A 15,792-nucleotide genomic window follows, 5' to 3' on the forward strand; every position below is an offset into this window, starting at 1 on the left:
TTAAAGGAATAAAATCAAAATTATTAGTCTGAAGCTGTATTAAAGGAACTAATGGGATCACCGCAATTGAAAACAAAATCTTATCATCGATGATGCAAAATCACTACAAAAACAATGTTAACGGAATACTTCAAATCTATCATAAAACAAAACTATCCAGGCACAAGTATAATGCATTTATAATCATTTAACAACTTCTGTGCTGCAATAGTAACAACCTAAGAATTGTTTACGATAATGAAGTATGAAATAATCGTTGATACAATCTGAACTAATTAAAAATAAGATTCAGTGACTGAAAAAACCTTTAGCTTTAAAGTTCATTCAAAGAGAGAGGCTGAAACTTAAAATGGCCAAGCAGAATCAGTGAATCTGACCTTTTTCATCATCACAAATGCATAATTTCTTGAGTGGGATCAAGAGGACATAAGACGAGTTGATCTTTTGAAGTCTGGAAATGAGAAAGTAGATACATTTGAATTGCTTGAGCACATTTTCAGTTGTCTGCTGCTAAAACACGACTCAGACGTTAATCCACATGGTAATGCACACTAGAATCCGATGACAGAAGCTATACGTCAATGCAGGTGCCTAAACAAAAAAAGAAAGGTCATAAAATTGAAGGATGAGAAAAAAATAAACAAAACTATCAAAATAAAAACATGCAGTTAGAATGGAAAATATGACATACATTACTGAGTTTCCCATATAATAAAGCATGTTGGTCGTTCAAGGGGACTTTGCAGTGCCTAAATATATACTAGTCAAATTACCACATATCCAGTTGAAGCCATTATCTGAAGATGCAGTCACTCTATATGTTCTAAAGATTTAAAGAATCAACAAGAAAACAACTATTAGAATAAGAAATGCAGTTAGCATGAAAACATTGAGCTTCCCATTAAAAAACATGTGGGTAATGCAAGGGGAATTTGTAGAGCCTAAATAGAAACCAATCAGTTATACAAGGTTTTAAATGGCATTTTAAGCCTCAAGGTGTATTCCATTCGTCCTGCAAGGCATATGCCTCAAGGCAGTCGGCAGTCCGAGGTGTAGGCCTGAGCTATAAATAAAAAAACACATGAAAATCATACTAAGTGCTCCCTCCGTCCCAAGGAAGATGACCCCTTCCTTGGGAGGCACGGGACTTTATGCAGCTTTATTTTGTGTATTAAGTGGATGGAGTAAAGTGAGAGTGAAGGAAAAAAGTAGAGATAAAAGATGTTTTTAATTTTAGTAATGGGCCATCTTGGTTGGGACAATCCAAAAAGAAAAGTGGGTCATCTTCAATGGACGGAGGGAGTACTATAGAAAATATAAAAACAGAAAGTATAATACTAAAACACAACAAAACACAACTTTTACAATTTATAAGATGCGTCACCAGAGAGGGAGAGGGCAGGGTGGAAGAGAGAGTGCAGCGGGAGGGGGCAGACTGTGACTGTGTAGGTTTTTCTCCTTATTTTAGAGTTGATTTTTCTTTTATTTTCTTCATTAAGGCTTTATGAAAACAGTCTGCTTCAAATAGGGCTTAACCTTCAAGCCTATATTCTAACGAGTAACCCGAAAAAGAAAGAATATAGTGGAACAAACCTTCAGCATAGAAAATATCAGTTTTTGTGCTACACACCCGATGATTTAGAAAGATACATGCATAATTGTAAAACAACAAACTAAGCCTCCATCCCGCTATAATATTCATATCTTCAGTCAAACATACACTTGCACTTGAAACAGTGAAATTAAAGAGCCATGGACCTTGCAAATGCATCACTGACTAAAAGGCAAGACTTCCACCAAATTAAGAAACAAACAATATTGATGCTGGACAGGAGAAGAAGGGCCAACCATTTCATAGAACATCTCTCGATTTGGTTTTAATCACTACTTAAGGGAAATGAGAATTCAAACGTCTAGTCAAATTTTAATGTATCCAGAACCAAATTCATATAGTAGGTTCTTTTTTATGTGTTTCTCCTTGATTTTAACATGCTCAATACAAATGAACAGAGAAAAGACTGTCTACCTGCTTTCTTAAGTACTACTACTATATTAGTAGCACAATCAAATTATACATCAATACTTGTAACCACTGCAAAGAGTAGCATCAGTAAATCATTCTTCCTTTCCTAATAATTGTGTGGTTTTAGCTTCTCAACCACATAATGACCTCGTGATCGATGATTAGCAAACATGCTGACAAATCATGGAAAAACTAGAAAACTACTAAGTACAAAATAAACAAATTTGCTAACTTCATTCATGGAACGAACTGTTTAATTCAAAAAAACAAAAATCATGCTAACCAAAAGCTACAAAACGTAACAAGCACCTAAAAAAACCGAAAAGATAATATGATCTAAACCATGGATAAACAAGATTTAAAAGCTCACCTTTTGCAGAAATCAGTTACGTATCTCGAAGTGTTGTAGAAGATAAACCACATCAGCACAAGAACAAGTGTATCTTTCCAATATTTAAGGCCCACGAAGATCAAATGAACAACAAATTAAGATATATACCCATCAAACAGAAACCCAAATCTTCATCTATCTATTCAGAACAAATCAAATAAAAAATGACAAAAAAGTATTTGAATTAGAAAGAGTAAAGGATACTGAAAAGATAGCGCTCCCACCAATCGAGCATGTAGAGACCGAAGGTGACGTTGTAAAGATAAATCTTGCGTTGAACACAATTCATGGCTTCTGAAAATATATTCGGAGAGAAAGAATCCCAGATTCAAAATTTGTTGGGTAATACTATTTGATTGCTCTCTATATATTGTTTAATTAATACTTACTAGTAATTTGTTAGATCAAACCGTACATGTCCAAAAAAAAAACTGAATCCAGAATTTAGATTCTATTCAGCATGAGAAAAGAGCGAAAATTGAAATACAGAGTTACTAAGATTCAACAATGTCAAACTAAAAAAGGCCAATTTTGATGAAATTGAAACGAAATATGGTGGTTTTAAATTGAAAAGCTAAGTTATAAGAAGAGAAGAACCAGAGAAAGAGGGAGGTGACGTCAAGCTGGCAGGGAGTTCACAGCGGTGGCGTGTTCAGCAAGTGGCAGCACAGCGATGGAGAGGGAGGCAGAAAAATCAAACTAATATCGATTCGGTGGAAACCGGGTCGTAGCTTCCGGTTTAAGACGAATTTTCAACAAAGGAACTCAATATTTTCTTTCAAATTTAAACTTTTTCACCCAATTGTGGTTTATAAACAGCCATCGTTTTCATTCTCAAATAACACATGTTGTATTAGGGTTAGAGTGATGTGAGGATGAGATGGTTCAAGGGCTCAAAGGCACTAACTTTATAAAAAAAAAAAAAGATGAAGACCACTTCCAGATGTGTCGATAGTCGGAGAAGAGAACAATGAGGAAAAAACAGGAAGCAACAAATGAAAATAAGAGGGTACGGAGAAGAATGTGAACCTTTGGTGATGAAATTAGGGCGAGAATCAAAGTGAGTCTTGTCAGCCATTGATGATCGAGGTGGGAGAGAGAGAGATGCCGAAAACCCTTTTGATTGACTGCTGCACAGAATAGACGAAGGAGGGTGAAGTGTGTTGTACTTCGGGTTGGATCAACTACAATTTTTCCTCGACCATCCCCCTATTCCACCCCTCACAAAAATGAAATATGGGTCCACCATTATATTTTATGTTTATGAAAGCAACTCCAAAGGAAAAAGGTAAATGAAAAAGATATACAATGTTTATAGCTTCTGAAAAATGCAATATACATTTTTAAAACCAATCAACTCTGTCCGTGTGATAAGTTAGTAATGCTCTAGATTTAGATATTTATATGACTATTTCTAAGTGTTTGGTATCATAATTAACCTATTATATCAGCCCGTGGTTTTCTCTATGGTCCATCCGAGCCCGCAAATTTTTCCTTAAAATACAAAAATATGTATCTCACAAATTTGGTCGGATAGCATTTCCTATCTCATTTATTATGATTTATTAATACAAAATCTAGATAATTTCTTGTCTACCAAACAACAACGAAAAAACCTTCATCCGAACGTATCTTGACACAAAGCCTGCATTTCTTGTCTTATTTAACAAATCTTGTTCTATCTCATCTTTCTTATCAAACGAATTCTAAGGATAAAAGGTATATAGAAAGGTATATCATTTTTTAAAAAAATTAATAGCACAAAAACATTAAAAAAAACATAAAGTGTAGTACCTTCACAAATACCTTCCCCCTTGGAGAATGATTTTTTATGAAAAGAAGGTAAATATGGTGGTTATATGATTGTACCTCTCCATCAATGGAGAGGTAAAGATACCTCTTCAAAATGGAAAAAGGTATAATACCTTCTCAAATACCTCTCCCCTTGGAGAATGTTTTTTCATGAAAAAAAGGTAAATATGATAGTTATATTAGTTTACATCTCCATTTACCTCTCCTCTTGAAGATGCTCTAAGGGGTGGAGTAGGAGGTGGTATAGAAATATCCCACAATAATTGTCATCTTTTCCATTTAGGCCGGTCTCGCTTTATTTTTACCATAAGTAAGTAGGTCCAACATTCCATTAATTCATTTCACTCAAATTTTATTATAAACTAATACTTCATCCGTCTACAAAAAATAGAGAACAATTACCATTTTTGGCCGTCCACAAAAAATTAGAGCACATGAAAAGTTTTCAACAAATAATAACTCTACACAACATTCTACTAACGCTACTTCTCACTTATTTTTTCTCCCTTCTCTCTTACTTTACCAATTCTACATTAAAACTTGTGTCATATATAAATTGCTCTATTTTTTGTGAACGAGGGGAGTATAAAAAAGTACTCCCTCCGTCCCAAGATAAGTGACCTACTTCTTTTGGGCACGGGATTTAAGGAATGATATTTAAATAAGTTAAAGTGGAGAGAGTAAAGTATGAGAGAGGGAAAAGTAGAGGAGAGAAGAGAGAATAAAGTAGGTGGAGAATAAAGTAAGAGAGATGACTTTTTGCTAAAAATGGAAATAGGTCACTTATAGTGGGACACCCCCAAAAGGAATACAAGTCACTTATCTTGGGACGGAAGGAGTATATCACATTCCACTAACTTTTCTAATCAACTTTTATTTATATTTCTTAGAATTTGTGCCTACAATAAATGTGACAATTATTGTAAAATGAACGGGGTATTTACTAACAATTGGTGCATGGTCCAATCCATTCAACTTCGATAATGAGATTTTAGCACTTTTGTTTTGCAATCCCATGGAATTCAATATCGCTTATCTATGTAACCTAATTTGTAATATTCCTTTCGTTTTACGAGAGTATGCATTTTTAGTTGGACATAAGTTTTAATGTAAATTGGTAAAATAAGATATATTCAAAAAAAAAAGGTAATTAAAAATATTGTTAATGAGTTATGGATCTCACCCTAAAAGAGTTTCTAAATTTAGAATGTGCATACCCTTGTGTAGCGGAGCGGAAGGGATCACCTCAGACATAACATAATACATTTTATAACACACTACTAAATATCGGACACCGGAAGGGATCACCTCATACATAGCATAATACATTTTATAATACACTACTAAATATTTGACAAGTGTATACCATTTTATGGTAAAAAAGTTATTTCTAAAAATTATTTCCTTAACTTTCTCACTGCTACTATATCTAATTAAAATAAATTTATTAACTATTGTTAAAAAAATATCGCAGGTCAAATTTTACCCTTTTAAAAAGATTTATATAAAAAAGTGTAACTTTTACAAATTCCAAAAAATATAAAAATGTAAAAAATTTCCCTTTTTATTTCTTTTTTATTTTATTATGATGATTTACTTTTTAATATTATCACTAAAGAACGTTAGTCGCTCTTATATAAAATTGTAATAAATAAAGCTTGACCAAATACTATGTTTTTTATATAGCTACTATCTCTATATAAAATAATATAAAATTTTATTATATATATTCTATAAAAATAATTGCAAAATTTTAATAAGTTAAAAAAGGTTGACATAATTAATTAGTTGACTATGTTTTTCTAAAATTCGGTCTCATTATAATAGAATCTAACTTATTATGTCAAACTTTTATTAACAATTAAAATTTTGAAATTATTTCTATGGAGTACTATATTTTGTATGCATATTATTTTATATTTTGATAATAGTTATATAAAACATGAAATTTGGTCAAACTCTAGTTAATTACATCTTTTACCGATATTAACAATTAAATAATCTCAATAAAATTAGAAAAGAAATAAAAAGGAAAATTTTTAATTGTGTTGGAATACATTAAAAAATTTAATCTTTTTATATAAATATTTTGAAGTAAATAAAATTTAACTTATTAAATATTTTTAACAACATACGTAACCTCTTTGATTAATATAATAAGCAAAAGTGCATGAAATAACAAAAGTATTTTAATTAGATATAGTAGTGAGAAAGTTAAGGAAATAATTTTTAGAAATAACTTTTTTACCATAAAATGGTATACGCTTGTCAAATATTTAGTAGTGTATTATAAAATGTATTATGCTATATATGAGGTGAACCCTTCCGATAACCGGAGGGAGCATTATCCTAAATCCCAGCATGCTTTTGTTTCAAAATTTTCCTAAACTTTGGTAAAGGTTCTTACATGAGTTCTTGAATGTGTATTGCTTCAGAGAGTTCTGCCTTGTGGACATTTTTAGAGTATAAGAAAACATTCATCTCATGCAACCTGATTGTACTTTTTATTAGAGATATTGACACCTAATATCATGAAACTTTTAAAAAGTTAGCTTTTTCCCACGAACTTTGAAATTTACAAATAATATCACAAACTTTACCTTGAGTTTGTTATTTTTCCACCAATAAAAAAATTCGTGGAAAAAACTAATTTTTTAAAGTTCTATGATATTAGGTGTCAATATCCCCTTTTATTAATATCTCAGTGCAAATAAAAATAAACCTTTTCCATGGTATACAAATAAGCTGGTTCATAGGTTTATTTTTATTTGTTCATTTGATTTTCTTGTTTACTTTTCTGCATCGTGCTACTCCCAGTTGTGGGAATAATATTGGTAATTTACATTTTGCCGCTGGAATAGCACATATGCTATTCTAGTGTTATCACATGTACATTAGCAAATTGCCAACTTCAGAATTTCCAAGTAAAGCAAAATCCTAGTCAGTTTTGTGCAGCGACTTTTATCTTGTTCCTTCCTGTAACTACTTCACTTCATTCCCACCTCAAAATAATCTTCTTCGAACATATTCTCTTGCTATCTTAATTACAGACTTATTTATCATAATTAATGTTAATCGTAACTTTATACTCCATTACTTTGTTTTCTTCATATAATTTGGCATGGTTTGAAGTCAATGATGATAGTAAATGTTTGTTCATGATTACTCTCTTCGTCCCACAATAAGAGTCTTATTTTTTCATTTCGGTCCGTCCCACAATAAGAGTTCACTTTTCAAAACATTCAATTCGGTTATTAGAAATGCTAATCACCCCATTACATTCTACTTTGCAAAGAGTTATCAGAACAACCTCAACAAATTCCATTTCTCCAGTGAACCACTTGGCTCCCCATCCATTCTGTAGCTGCAAGTTGTGAGCCTGTTGCAGGGACTGCCGTGACTTAGAACTCAGTGTCGAAGCATGCTAACATAAGTTTTGAAACCATGGCCCTCGCAAACGGAATGTAGCTTGCACTATACCTGTACATGAAAGATTTGGGTATCAGCAATCAGGCTGAAGAAGTCACTACCTTACCACCACGAACGACAAAATATTGCGCTCTATAGCAACTATAGCTTCTTGTACTGTGATATTAGTGTTGCTGGGGATGACTGAAGGAGACATTTTTTACTTATCAATCGCATTCGCAGAAATCAAGGCCTCTATTTCTCCATCTACCTACCAATATCTCTAGAGAACATTTCGCCAAAGCATTTCAACACATGCATGAACCATGGCCTTCCTTAAAATTGTCAATGAACCTTGTTCCATATTCTATAAATATTCTTCAACATGTTTCCAAGTACGGAGCATATGCTAAAGCAACTCAAGGTTTCATTTTGCATGATGGAAAACCATTAACCACAAATTATACAAATACATCAGACATACCAAATAAGAGCACCAAACTCCAGAACAATTGCTAGAAGCGTCAATAGCTTGTTCCGGACCTGTGACATTTAAATGAGAAACACTTAGGGTCAAGGAGAAGGAAAGATTGGTGAAGTTACAAATTGATGGCATAAAAACATCTACTTCATATAAGAAACTCACATATACAGCACAAAAAAGAGCAATTATGATGCTAGCAATATATATTGATGTAGCATATATGCGGACTGGGTCAAGCATCATTGAAACTTGTCTTTTAGGGCCAATAAGAAATGCTGTGCTGCCACCAAAAACATCAAAGTTAGCATTTAAAATTTACTTCTGATGGACTTGAAAATGACCATAGAAAGTTTAATGGAATCAGAAACTGTGACATAAGTGGATATTATATTATTATATGATCAAGAGCAAGCATGGAATGAGAACGAAAAAGACAGAGAAATGTCAATCTCATGTGACAAAACTTTATGGTCCTCCAATGATTACAAAAATCAAAGAAAGTAGGCGAGAATGCGTTGTCTAAAATGGCTTCATTGCCGGCACTGCCGTATATTAGTTCAGCACGACAATTAATAACTACGTGGAAAGAGCTACATCATATCTTGGTAGATCCACAAATGAATGAAATGCAGTTGATCGTCCATGAAATGAAAAACTAGAAATGTTCTAATATCAATTAATCTCCGTATCATCTTATGCAAATTTCTTAATAGGAACTCTCTTGTAGTATAAATCAAGACATACAGAAACACAATGTCTAACAATACACCACGGCAACTGTTTAAAAGCTGAGATCATAACAAAAAGCATGTGATTGCGAATGCCAAAATGTAAAGAGGAGGTAGCTCATAGTATTCACGGACCTTCCAAGAGCAAGCAGATTGCCTAAAGAGAATGTTATCCCAAATTTGACAGGATGGAAGAAAACAAGCATCGACTGTCAGGCATAAAACAACAATACAAACTTGTTAATTTTCTGTTGGGAGACAAAATTGACATAACTATGCCCAATCATATGCATAAAGAGATAGTTGCATCATCTTCAATTCAGATAATCAAAATGATTTGGAAACTTACCAAGAGCGTGCAAGTTATACCAGCAGATAAGCAAATTGCAAAACCGTACAGTCTCTGCAAAAGGAAGTAGAAGAAGCTCAACACACTACGATTTGCAATTGCAAATTCCAGAAAAAAATAAAAAAAATAAAAAAAATCAATGAGTGGTTTCACCTGTTTGGTGGACAAAGTGCAGTTGCGATTGAAATCATCCATGTAAGAAGACTCCTGTTGCTGCAGCTGCTCTTCATCTTCAACTTCCATACCCACCAGCATTTTCATCCTCTCAAATGCTTGATTCATCTTCTCCATTTCTCTCGAATTAATTTTTGAAATAGATTTCCAAATCAACTGTGACATAAATGAGCTTCTGAATTTGTAATCTAGTCCCCATCCAAATTACACTTAGACCCCCCAAATTCATATAAACTTCTTTATAACCCCTGGAGTTTCGCTTTATCTAAAATCTTTGTACCTTTTTTCCTCCCCATTTTCTCTTCAAAGTTCAAACGATAAAACCTTCATTCAGGAGCTGGGGATCAAGTTCGTCTTCCTTTGCAAATCGATATGGTAACGGTTCGAATTCTTTCAATCAGTCAGTCATTCATTACTTATCAATTTTCATGGTTTTCTCTAATTTCCCTTCCTTTAAGCGTGTGTGTTTGATTGGATTGAATTTGATTATGATAATTGACCGCCGTCTCTTGATGAATTGTAGTATGTTGTTTCAGTCGTTTTCCTTATGCCCATGATTTTTGTAAAAAATGTTATTTCATGAATCAAGATCGACCTTTTCAATTTCTTGTAAACGACGATGGAGAGCCGTAAATTGGGAAATACTATGAAACATACATTTTCTGGATTTCCATGATACGAGCGTCTAGGTCAACCAAGTCAACATCTGGAAATTTCTCTTTTATATGGTTCGCGATTTTGCTGATTGTGAGTATTAGGCTTCTTCAATTTCCAACTTTTTGGGTAGATCGTTACTGTAATTGAAGCTTTTATTGGTTGTGCCATTTTCTAAACAATGTGTGTCTGTACTACCTGAAGGGAGGTTAGACAATGGAATCATTGGTTGAACTGAATGCAATTGTGTATGAACTAGAACATATTTTTCATAGTTCAATTGGCTAACATATTGTTTGTTACCAAAAGATAGTCTTCATTCCAAGGGCATGGTTTCTTTCTCAAGCAGACTACATGGCTCCTCGTCATCACCTCTTTCACTTTCGCAATATCATCCATCTTGAACTTAATTAAACCATTGGCAAAATTATTTTGATCACCTATAAAAAATTTGTTGCAACTCAATCAAGAATTCAGCTTGTTTTACTTTTTTTTGCCACTTTTTTATATGAGAGGTGTTTATGTTAATATGGCTGGTATTATTTGGGGATATTGTTGAGTTGTTTGTTGCATGCATAATGTCAAGTTATTATGAGCAAAGATATTTGTTTAGTTATTGCCTGATTATTGTAGTGGCAAATATTTGAATAAAACACAATTCAACTAAACTACAGCTGGAAAAGAAACTTATTTTAGCAGTCAATCTTACTCTTGTAGTATGTCCTTCTTTAGCTTAACATTTATCATTCGGAAATCTGAAGGAGATAAAAATTGATTCTACTGACTAAAAAGAGTTGAATGAAGTTTATGTTTTTGAGCACAAATGGGGATGAAAGCACTTGGGTATGTGGTTGGAGATTGGATAAAGTAAGAGAATTCATAGAAGTTGGCTTGTGTTGACTTCTTAGATAATTTTTTATTTCGTAAGTAGAAGTGGATACAATTGCATCTAGAAGTACAAATTTTGAGCATATATGATCCCTTTTACTATAGATTCCTACAAATCTCTACATTCTTGTTCTTTCTTTCTGGTTTTGTCCTTCTCCTGACCCTTTTCTGATTATATTTGAAATTCACCTATTTCAGTCTACTCTTTACCGAGGGATGTCCAGGAGAGACAAACCTCGAGGACGCCATCAAGGGTTAACTCAACAAAAAAAGCAGGAGATTAAAGAAGCTTTTGAACTTTTTGATACTGATGGATCTGGTAATGGCACATCCAAAGCAAATGAATTAGTTGACCATACAGTTATCCATTCTTAATGGTTGTATTTCTTCAACTTCATTGCACGCAGGAACAATTGATGCAAAAGAGTTGAACGTTGCAATGAGGTATATATTCTTTCTTCCTTTATTTTGTGTGGGGGGAGTGAGGTTTAAGATGTAATTTTAAGTTGATGAGTTATAACTTACCCTGATGTTGCGGCTTTACAGGGCTCTTGGTTTTGAAATGTCTGAAGAGGTAATGACTTATTTTTAAAATATGTGCTGCTGTTAAATATCTAAAGTGCTATGAGTTATGTGCATATACTTTAGGAGTAGAGCATAATCTACAGTTTTGCTTCAACTATATATTCCATAAATGCTGCCCTATTATCAGCAACTTAACCAAGAAAATGCAGGAGCTTTTATATTTTCTGTAGTGGCACAAGCGTAATTCAAGGATTAAGTTTTTATCGTCCTTTTATGAAACCTTCAGAGAGGCTGAGCAGCTGTCTAAAACATTTAAGACTTTGATCTTTATATTGTTTATCTTAACTATCCAAGAACTTCTGATGACCGAATCATTTATCTGACTGTATCATCTAGGTCATGGTGGGGTGCTATGTAATGCTTCATAATTTGTAATTGATACATTTCACCTAAAAGTTACTTAGCATTTTTATCTTTTTTCACACCTGATATTGGATGGAATGAACCAAATGATAAAGGTCATGACCAGTTCTTCTAGCTGTGATTGTAGTATAAGTAACAAGTATCATGTTACCTTTCCAGGATGAAAATGTCCGATTGTCTGAAAATTTCTTGCTTTTTACCACAGGAAATTACTCGAATGATAGCTGAAGTTGACAAGGATGGCAGTGGTGCAATTGACTTTGATGAATTTTGTCACATGATGACAGCCAAGTTTGGAGAAAGGGATACCAAAGAAGAACTCATGAAAGCTTTTCACATTATTGACCAAGATAAAAGTGTGAGTTTCTCTGGTGTCTTAAATTCCATTCCATCTTTATCCTCATGAATAGGTGTTCATCGTCTGAGTGCAGGGCAAGATCTCTACTGCAGATATTCAGCGTATAGCCAAGGAGTTGGGTGAAAATTTCACTGAGAAAGAGATTCAGGACATGATTGATGAAGCAGATCGTGATCGTAAGTTTGCTCTCTAAATATTTTCCTCCAGCTAGACATGAGATGCAACTCGTATTTCTTTTTGAATTTAGGTGGTTAATTGTGGTCATCTCCCATGATTTGTTCAGGTGATGGTGAAGTAAATGCCGATGAATTCATGAGGATGATGAGGAGAACGTCATATGGTTACTAGATTCTTTATAGGTAATTTGTTTCTGGTGGATGTTATGTGTTGTAATATATGATGACAAACAAGAATATTTGAATTCCAAGTTTGGTTATAGTACTACAGTTGTTATTTGTCATTTGGAGTCCTTTAATTTTCAGTTAGCTGAATGACATGCTCGATAAAGTTAGAAATCTCTAATCTTGACTATAGATATATATGCATTACATTGCACAGAACATACAAGAAAACTAAGATATTCTCGTTTGGTTGAATATATAGATGAATTTAGTTGATGATGCGACAGTTACTTCTGATCTCTCCCTCGGAACCTTCCTTGACATCTAACTGTCCCATTTTAATCATGGCTCGCTGGAAATCCATGTTAAACAAGGCTCGGTTGAAGGCATACTTATTCACGAGTCCTCGAGTTGCTGCAGATTCAAACAGCGTCTGGTCAGAGAAGAGGACTCCCGCCCGTTTCTGCAGGGCGCTGAAGTAGTCAGTGTCGAAGGTGTTTCTGGTCGAATCAAAGGGCTGCTCTGCGTCATCCCCAGTGGCGCACGTCTTGGACAGGGTCTTGGCGAAGGAAGTCTCAATAGTGGGGTCCGCTGCATCCAGTCGGGACTTGAAAGACGAACATTTTGCTACACCCAGCGTGTGCCCTCCTGTAAGACAAGAATTTGTATGAGGTCTGCCTCAGCATATAAATATCTAACAAAATAGTACTCCATTGTATGAATATACCTGATAAAGCAACCATATCCTGGGCAGTGAAGCCACGGTTGCCGAAGAAGGTGATAAGTTGGGAAGAGTTTAAGGTTGGTGAGGGTAGATTGATGGTGTCTTCTATCTTTGATCTTGTTCCATCTCTTCTTCCTTTAGGAATCTCATAAAATGGACCACTAGCCTGCACAGTTCATAATCATATTATTCCTCCGTTTTTTAAAAATAGAAATTCTTTCCTTTTTGGACCGTTTCCTAATAGATAGAAACAGTCCATTTTAGGAAAGTTCTTTCTCTACGAGGTACGTGTCATTTTCTACTAGCATAATTTTTCTTTCTCTCTATCACTTTACCAATTCTACATTAAAACTCGTATCGCTTCAAAAGTTTCTATTTTTAGGAAACGGATGGAGCACATGGAAATGATGATTAGAGAAAAAAAAAAAACATACCAGGAAAACAGCATCTCTTGCAGCCATGGCAACAATATCAGCACAAGAAACAACACCAGGGCATTGTTTCTCCAATTCTTCTTTAGCGGCATCGATTATTTCGTACCCTCTCAGGCTTAAATTTGCGGGTGAGTCTTTCTCGGACGTGTTGCTCTTTGTCGAATCGATCAGTACTGATCCATCACACCCCTGCACCATACGCCAGAGAAAGAAAACGTTTTACCAACTAAGTGAGCATAGCTAATTAATGAACGAGTGAAAAAGAGTTAAGAGAGTGACCTGTACAAAGCAGTCATGGAAATGCATCCTAACAAGGGCAGCAGCAAAAGTAGGATCAGATTGGAGAGCTGTTTGGACAGCATTCCTTATGATAATATCAGCAGTTGGGCATGTCATGAGGTAGTAGTTCATGCTCAACCCATTTGCCATCCCATAAATCCATCCATTTACAATCATGTACTTCATTACAAATATAACCCCAAATACTAGATTGAGACTCACCATTTCCGAATTGAAAACAAGCAAGATTATTAATTAATGGTTACACCTCTACATATACATGCATGTCATGGATATATATAGAATATAGTAGAACCCGGAGCTAGTGCGCATGGACATGCATGTGAAAAGTTGATTGGACGCCCAAAAAGATTTTGAGCACTAATTCCAATTACAAAATCTTAATTGCTTCACTAGTTGCCCCCATGGCATAGTCATTTCATAATGATTGGAAATGAAAATGCACAATAGACTAGGTATGACAATCGTGCAAGTTGGGTCGTTATCGGGTCAACATGATATCGATTCAAACCAATATTGACCCAATCCATTAAGGCATAATCCAAATCCAACTCAAAATTATTGGATTTATATCCAGTCGACCCAATAAGATCGCCAATAAGGCTTCACACGAACCAGTTAATTTCGCATGTTCGTGTCATGTCGAAAATTTTCAGCTCTATCAATAAAGATACGATACAATTCGAGTTGACAGGACTCGGCAACTACAGAACCTAATATTACACAATTAAAACTTGATAGACAATAAAATCTTATAGTATCATACAATTAAAATATGATATAATACGATTAAAATTGTATTATGATTTGAATCTAAATAAAAAATTAAAGCTTAATGTTTTGAAAATAATAATATCATTACTTAAGGGGTTATCCGAACTCAATCCGAAATCATCGAATTCTTATTGGATCGATTCGATAAAGACCCAAATCCATAAACTTTGATCCAAACTCACTAATTTTATACGTGTTCGTGTTGGATTTTTATATTGCGTAAATGTGCTAGTGCATAAATCAATCTGCATATTAAGGAATAAAAGCTTAGTGTGCCAAATTTGACTTGTTGTTTCTTGAAAAAAGATGGACAAAGTGCTCGAGTAGTTCAATTTAGATAAAAGCAATGAAAAATGCTTGTGTGTAGAGAAAGTCAAATTCTTAGCTGGTTTCCATATAATTGCAAGTGGAAAGAACTCGTCTCCACCAACAACCATCAATTAATCGAATCCTTCAATTCTACTAATTGATTTATTCTAGCATTAGCATTGTACTCTCAACTTAATTTCTTTTGGGCAAATTATCAAAAAATAACACTCGATTTATATTAAATTCTTGTCAATTCCACAATTTTTTAAAAATTACTGAATACTATTATAACTTCTCATGAGAGAAATTATGTATGAATATGGCAGACTGAAAATATTATATGAACAAAATGTACAGTTACTTAAATGAAGTTTTGTAAAACAATGAGTCAGGATCTAGTTAAACCTAAGTTTTTTAGCTTAATTGTGAATTGAGATGCATTTTCAGCCACTCATCTATAACATTTTCGAAATGTCAACTGCAAGTAGATTATAACAACTCGGAGGTATTATCGTCAATAGTCTGCACATCAAATGTCAACAACTTATAGTTGACATTATACGTGTGTAGTTGATATGAATTATATATGTAGTTGACAAAAAAAAAATTTAAAATTAAAATTTTATAAAAAAAAAAAGGATTTATTGAATAAAATGTACCATGAAATTACCATTTTGCCATTTCATAATTAAT

The 15,792-nt window shown here is 33.9% G+C and overlaps 4 protein-coding genes and 1 long non-coding RNA gene across 9 annotated transcripts; 2 read left to right on the forward strand and 3 right to left on the reverse strand.

Annotated features, from left to right (window-relative positions):
- Nucleotides 1-208: 208 nt before the first annotated feature.
- LOC125212012 (uncharacterized) lies at nucleotides 209-3,614 on the reverse strand. Of its 5 annotated transcripts, XM_089067367.1 has the most exons (6): nucleotides 3,012-3,415; nucleotides 2,804-2,865; nucleotides 2,619-2,708; nucleotides 2,394-2,466; nucleotides 692-749; nucleotides 209-591 (listed from the first exon to the last, which is right to left on the reverse strand). In XM_089067367.1, exons 3-6 carry the CDS (start codon nucleotides 2,701-2,703, stop codon nucleotides 523-525), a joined length of 285 nt encoding a protein of 94 aa, XP_088923493.1. In that variant the 5' UTR covers nucleotides 2,704-2,708; nucleotides 2,804-2,865; nucleotides 3,012-3,415; the 3' UTR covers nucleotides 209-522. The 5 variants fall into 5 exon arrangements, with proteins under 5 accessions (XP_088923493.1, XP_047967970.2, XP_047967971.2 ...); XM_048112013.2 differs by lacking the exons at nucleotides 2,804-2,865; nucleotides 3,012-3,415 and adding an exon at nucleotides 3,444-3,613; XM_048112014.2 differs by lacking the exon at nucleotides 2,804-2,865 and having other exon boundaries at nucleotides 3,012-3,406.
- A 3,751-nt stretch (nucleotides 3,615-7,365) lies between these two features.
- On the reverse strand, nucleotides 7,366-9,521 carry LOC125214569 (uncharacterized). Its single transcript, XM_048115653.2, has 6 exons — nucleotides 9,349-9,521; nucleotides 9,196-9,249; nucleotides 8,982-9,055; nucleotides 8,281-8,398; nucleotides 8,119-8,177; nucleotides 7,366-7,706 (listed from the first exon to the last, which is right to left on the reverse strand). Exons 1-6 carry the CDS (start codon nucleotides 9,484-9,486, stop codon nucleotides 7,628-7,630), a joined length of 522 nt encoding a protein of 173 aa, XP_047971610.2. The 5' UTR covers nucleotides 9,487-9,521; the 3' UTR covers nucleotides 7,366-7,627.
- A 31-nt stretch (nucleotides 9,522-9,552) lies between these two features.
- On the forward strand, nucleotides 9,553-12,674 carry LOC125214571 (caltractin-like). Its single transcript, XM_048115654.2, has 7 exons — nucleotides 9,553-9,744; nucleotides 11,110-11,230; nucleotides 11,319-11,355; nucleotides 11,458-11,485; nucleotides 12,065-12,217; nucleotides 12,291-12,393; nucleotides 12,501-12,674. The coding sequence occupies exons 1-7, from the start codon at nucleotides 9,742-9,744 to the stop codon at nucleotides 12,563-12,565; spliced, it is 510 nt and encodes a 169-aa protein (XP_047971611.2). The 5' UTR covers nucleotides 9,553-9,741; the 3' UTR covers nucleotides 12,566-12,674.
- Nucleotides 12,675-12,741: 67 nt separating this feature from the next.
- LOC125214568 (peroxidase 47-like) lies at nucleotides 12,742-14,220 on the reverse strand. Its single transcript, XM_048115652.2, has 4 exons — nucleotides 13,996-14,220; nucleotides 13,717-13,905; nucleotides 13,286-13,448; nucleotides 12,742-13,206 (listed from the first exon to the last, which is right to left on the reverse strand). Exons 1-4 carry the CDS (start codon nucleotides 14,218-14,220, stop codon nucleotides 12,827-12,829), a joined length of 957 nt encoding a protein of 318 aa, XP_047971609.2. The 3' UTR covers nucleotides 12,742-12,826.
- Nucleotides 13,107-13,844, forward strand: LOC125214572 (uncharacterized). The gene is made up of 3 exons (XR_007175137.2): nucleotides 13,107-13,230; nucleotides 13,313-13,566; nucleotides 13,720-13,844. It is a non-coding gene; the product is annotated as an uncharacterized LOC125214572 (long non-coding RNA).
- Nucleotides 14,221-15,792: the final 1,572 nt, after the last annotated feature.

Source organism: Salvia hispanica, chromosome 3, assembly GCF_029641045.1.
Source record: "Salvia hispanica isolate PSC_SH4W2 chromosome 3, Shi_PSC_v1, whole genome shotgun sequence".
NCBI classification, from domain to species: domain Eukaryota; kingdom Viridiplantae; phylum Streptophyta; class Magnoliopsida; order Lamiales; family Lamiaceae; genus Salvia; species Salvia hispanica.

Excerpts from the sequence above, each read along its gene's own strand:
- LOC125212012 (XM_048112013.2), bottom strand. The coding sequence starts at position 3,492 with ATGGCTGACAAGACTCACTTTGATTCTCGCCCTAATTTCATCACCAAA. Across the intron at positions 2,709-3,443 it reads CCCTAATTTCATCACCAAAG|AAGCCATGAATTGTGTTCAA; the intron begins GTTCACATTCTT and ends ATATATTTTCAG. Across the intron at positions 592-691 it reads TATATGGGAAACTCAGTAAT|GCACCTGCATTGACGTATAG; the intron begins GTATGTCATATT and ends TTTTTTGTTTAG.
- LOC125214569 (XM_048115653.2), bottom strand. The coding sequence starts at position 9,486 with ATGGAGAAGATGAATCAAGCATTTGAGAGGATGAAAATGCTGGTGGGT. Across the intron at positions 9,250-9,348 it reads GCACTTTGTCCACCAAACAG|AGACTGTACGGTTTTGCAAT; the intron begins GTGAAACCACTC and ends TTCCTTTTGCAG. Across the intron at positions 7,707-8,118 it reads GAGTTTGGTGCTCTTATTTG|GTATAGTGCAAGCTACATTC; the intron begins GTATGTCTGATG and ends TTTCATGTACAG.
- LOC125214571 (XM_048115654.2), top strand. Across the intron at positions 11,231-11,318 it reads TTTTGATACTGATGGATCTG|GAACAATTGATGCAAAAGAG; the intron begins GTAATGGCACAT and ends CATTGCACGCAG. Across the intron at positions 11,486-12,064 it reads GTTTTGAAATGTCTGAAGAG|GAAATTACTCGAATGATAGC; the intron begins GTAATGACTTAT and ends TTTTTACCACAG.
- LOC125214568 (XM_048115652.2), bottom strand. The coding sequence starts at position 14,220 with ATGGTGAGTCTCAATCTAGTATTTGGGGTTATATTTGTAATGAAGTAC. Across the intron at positions 13,449-13,716 it reads CAAGAGATGCTGTTTTCCTG|GCTAGTGGTCCATTTTATGA; the intron begins GTATGTTTTTTT and ends TGAACTGTGCAG. Across the intron at positions 13,207-13,285 it reads GGATATGGTTGCTTTATCAG|GAGGGCACACGCTGGGTGTA; the intron begins GTATATTCATAC and ends CTTGTCTTACAG.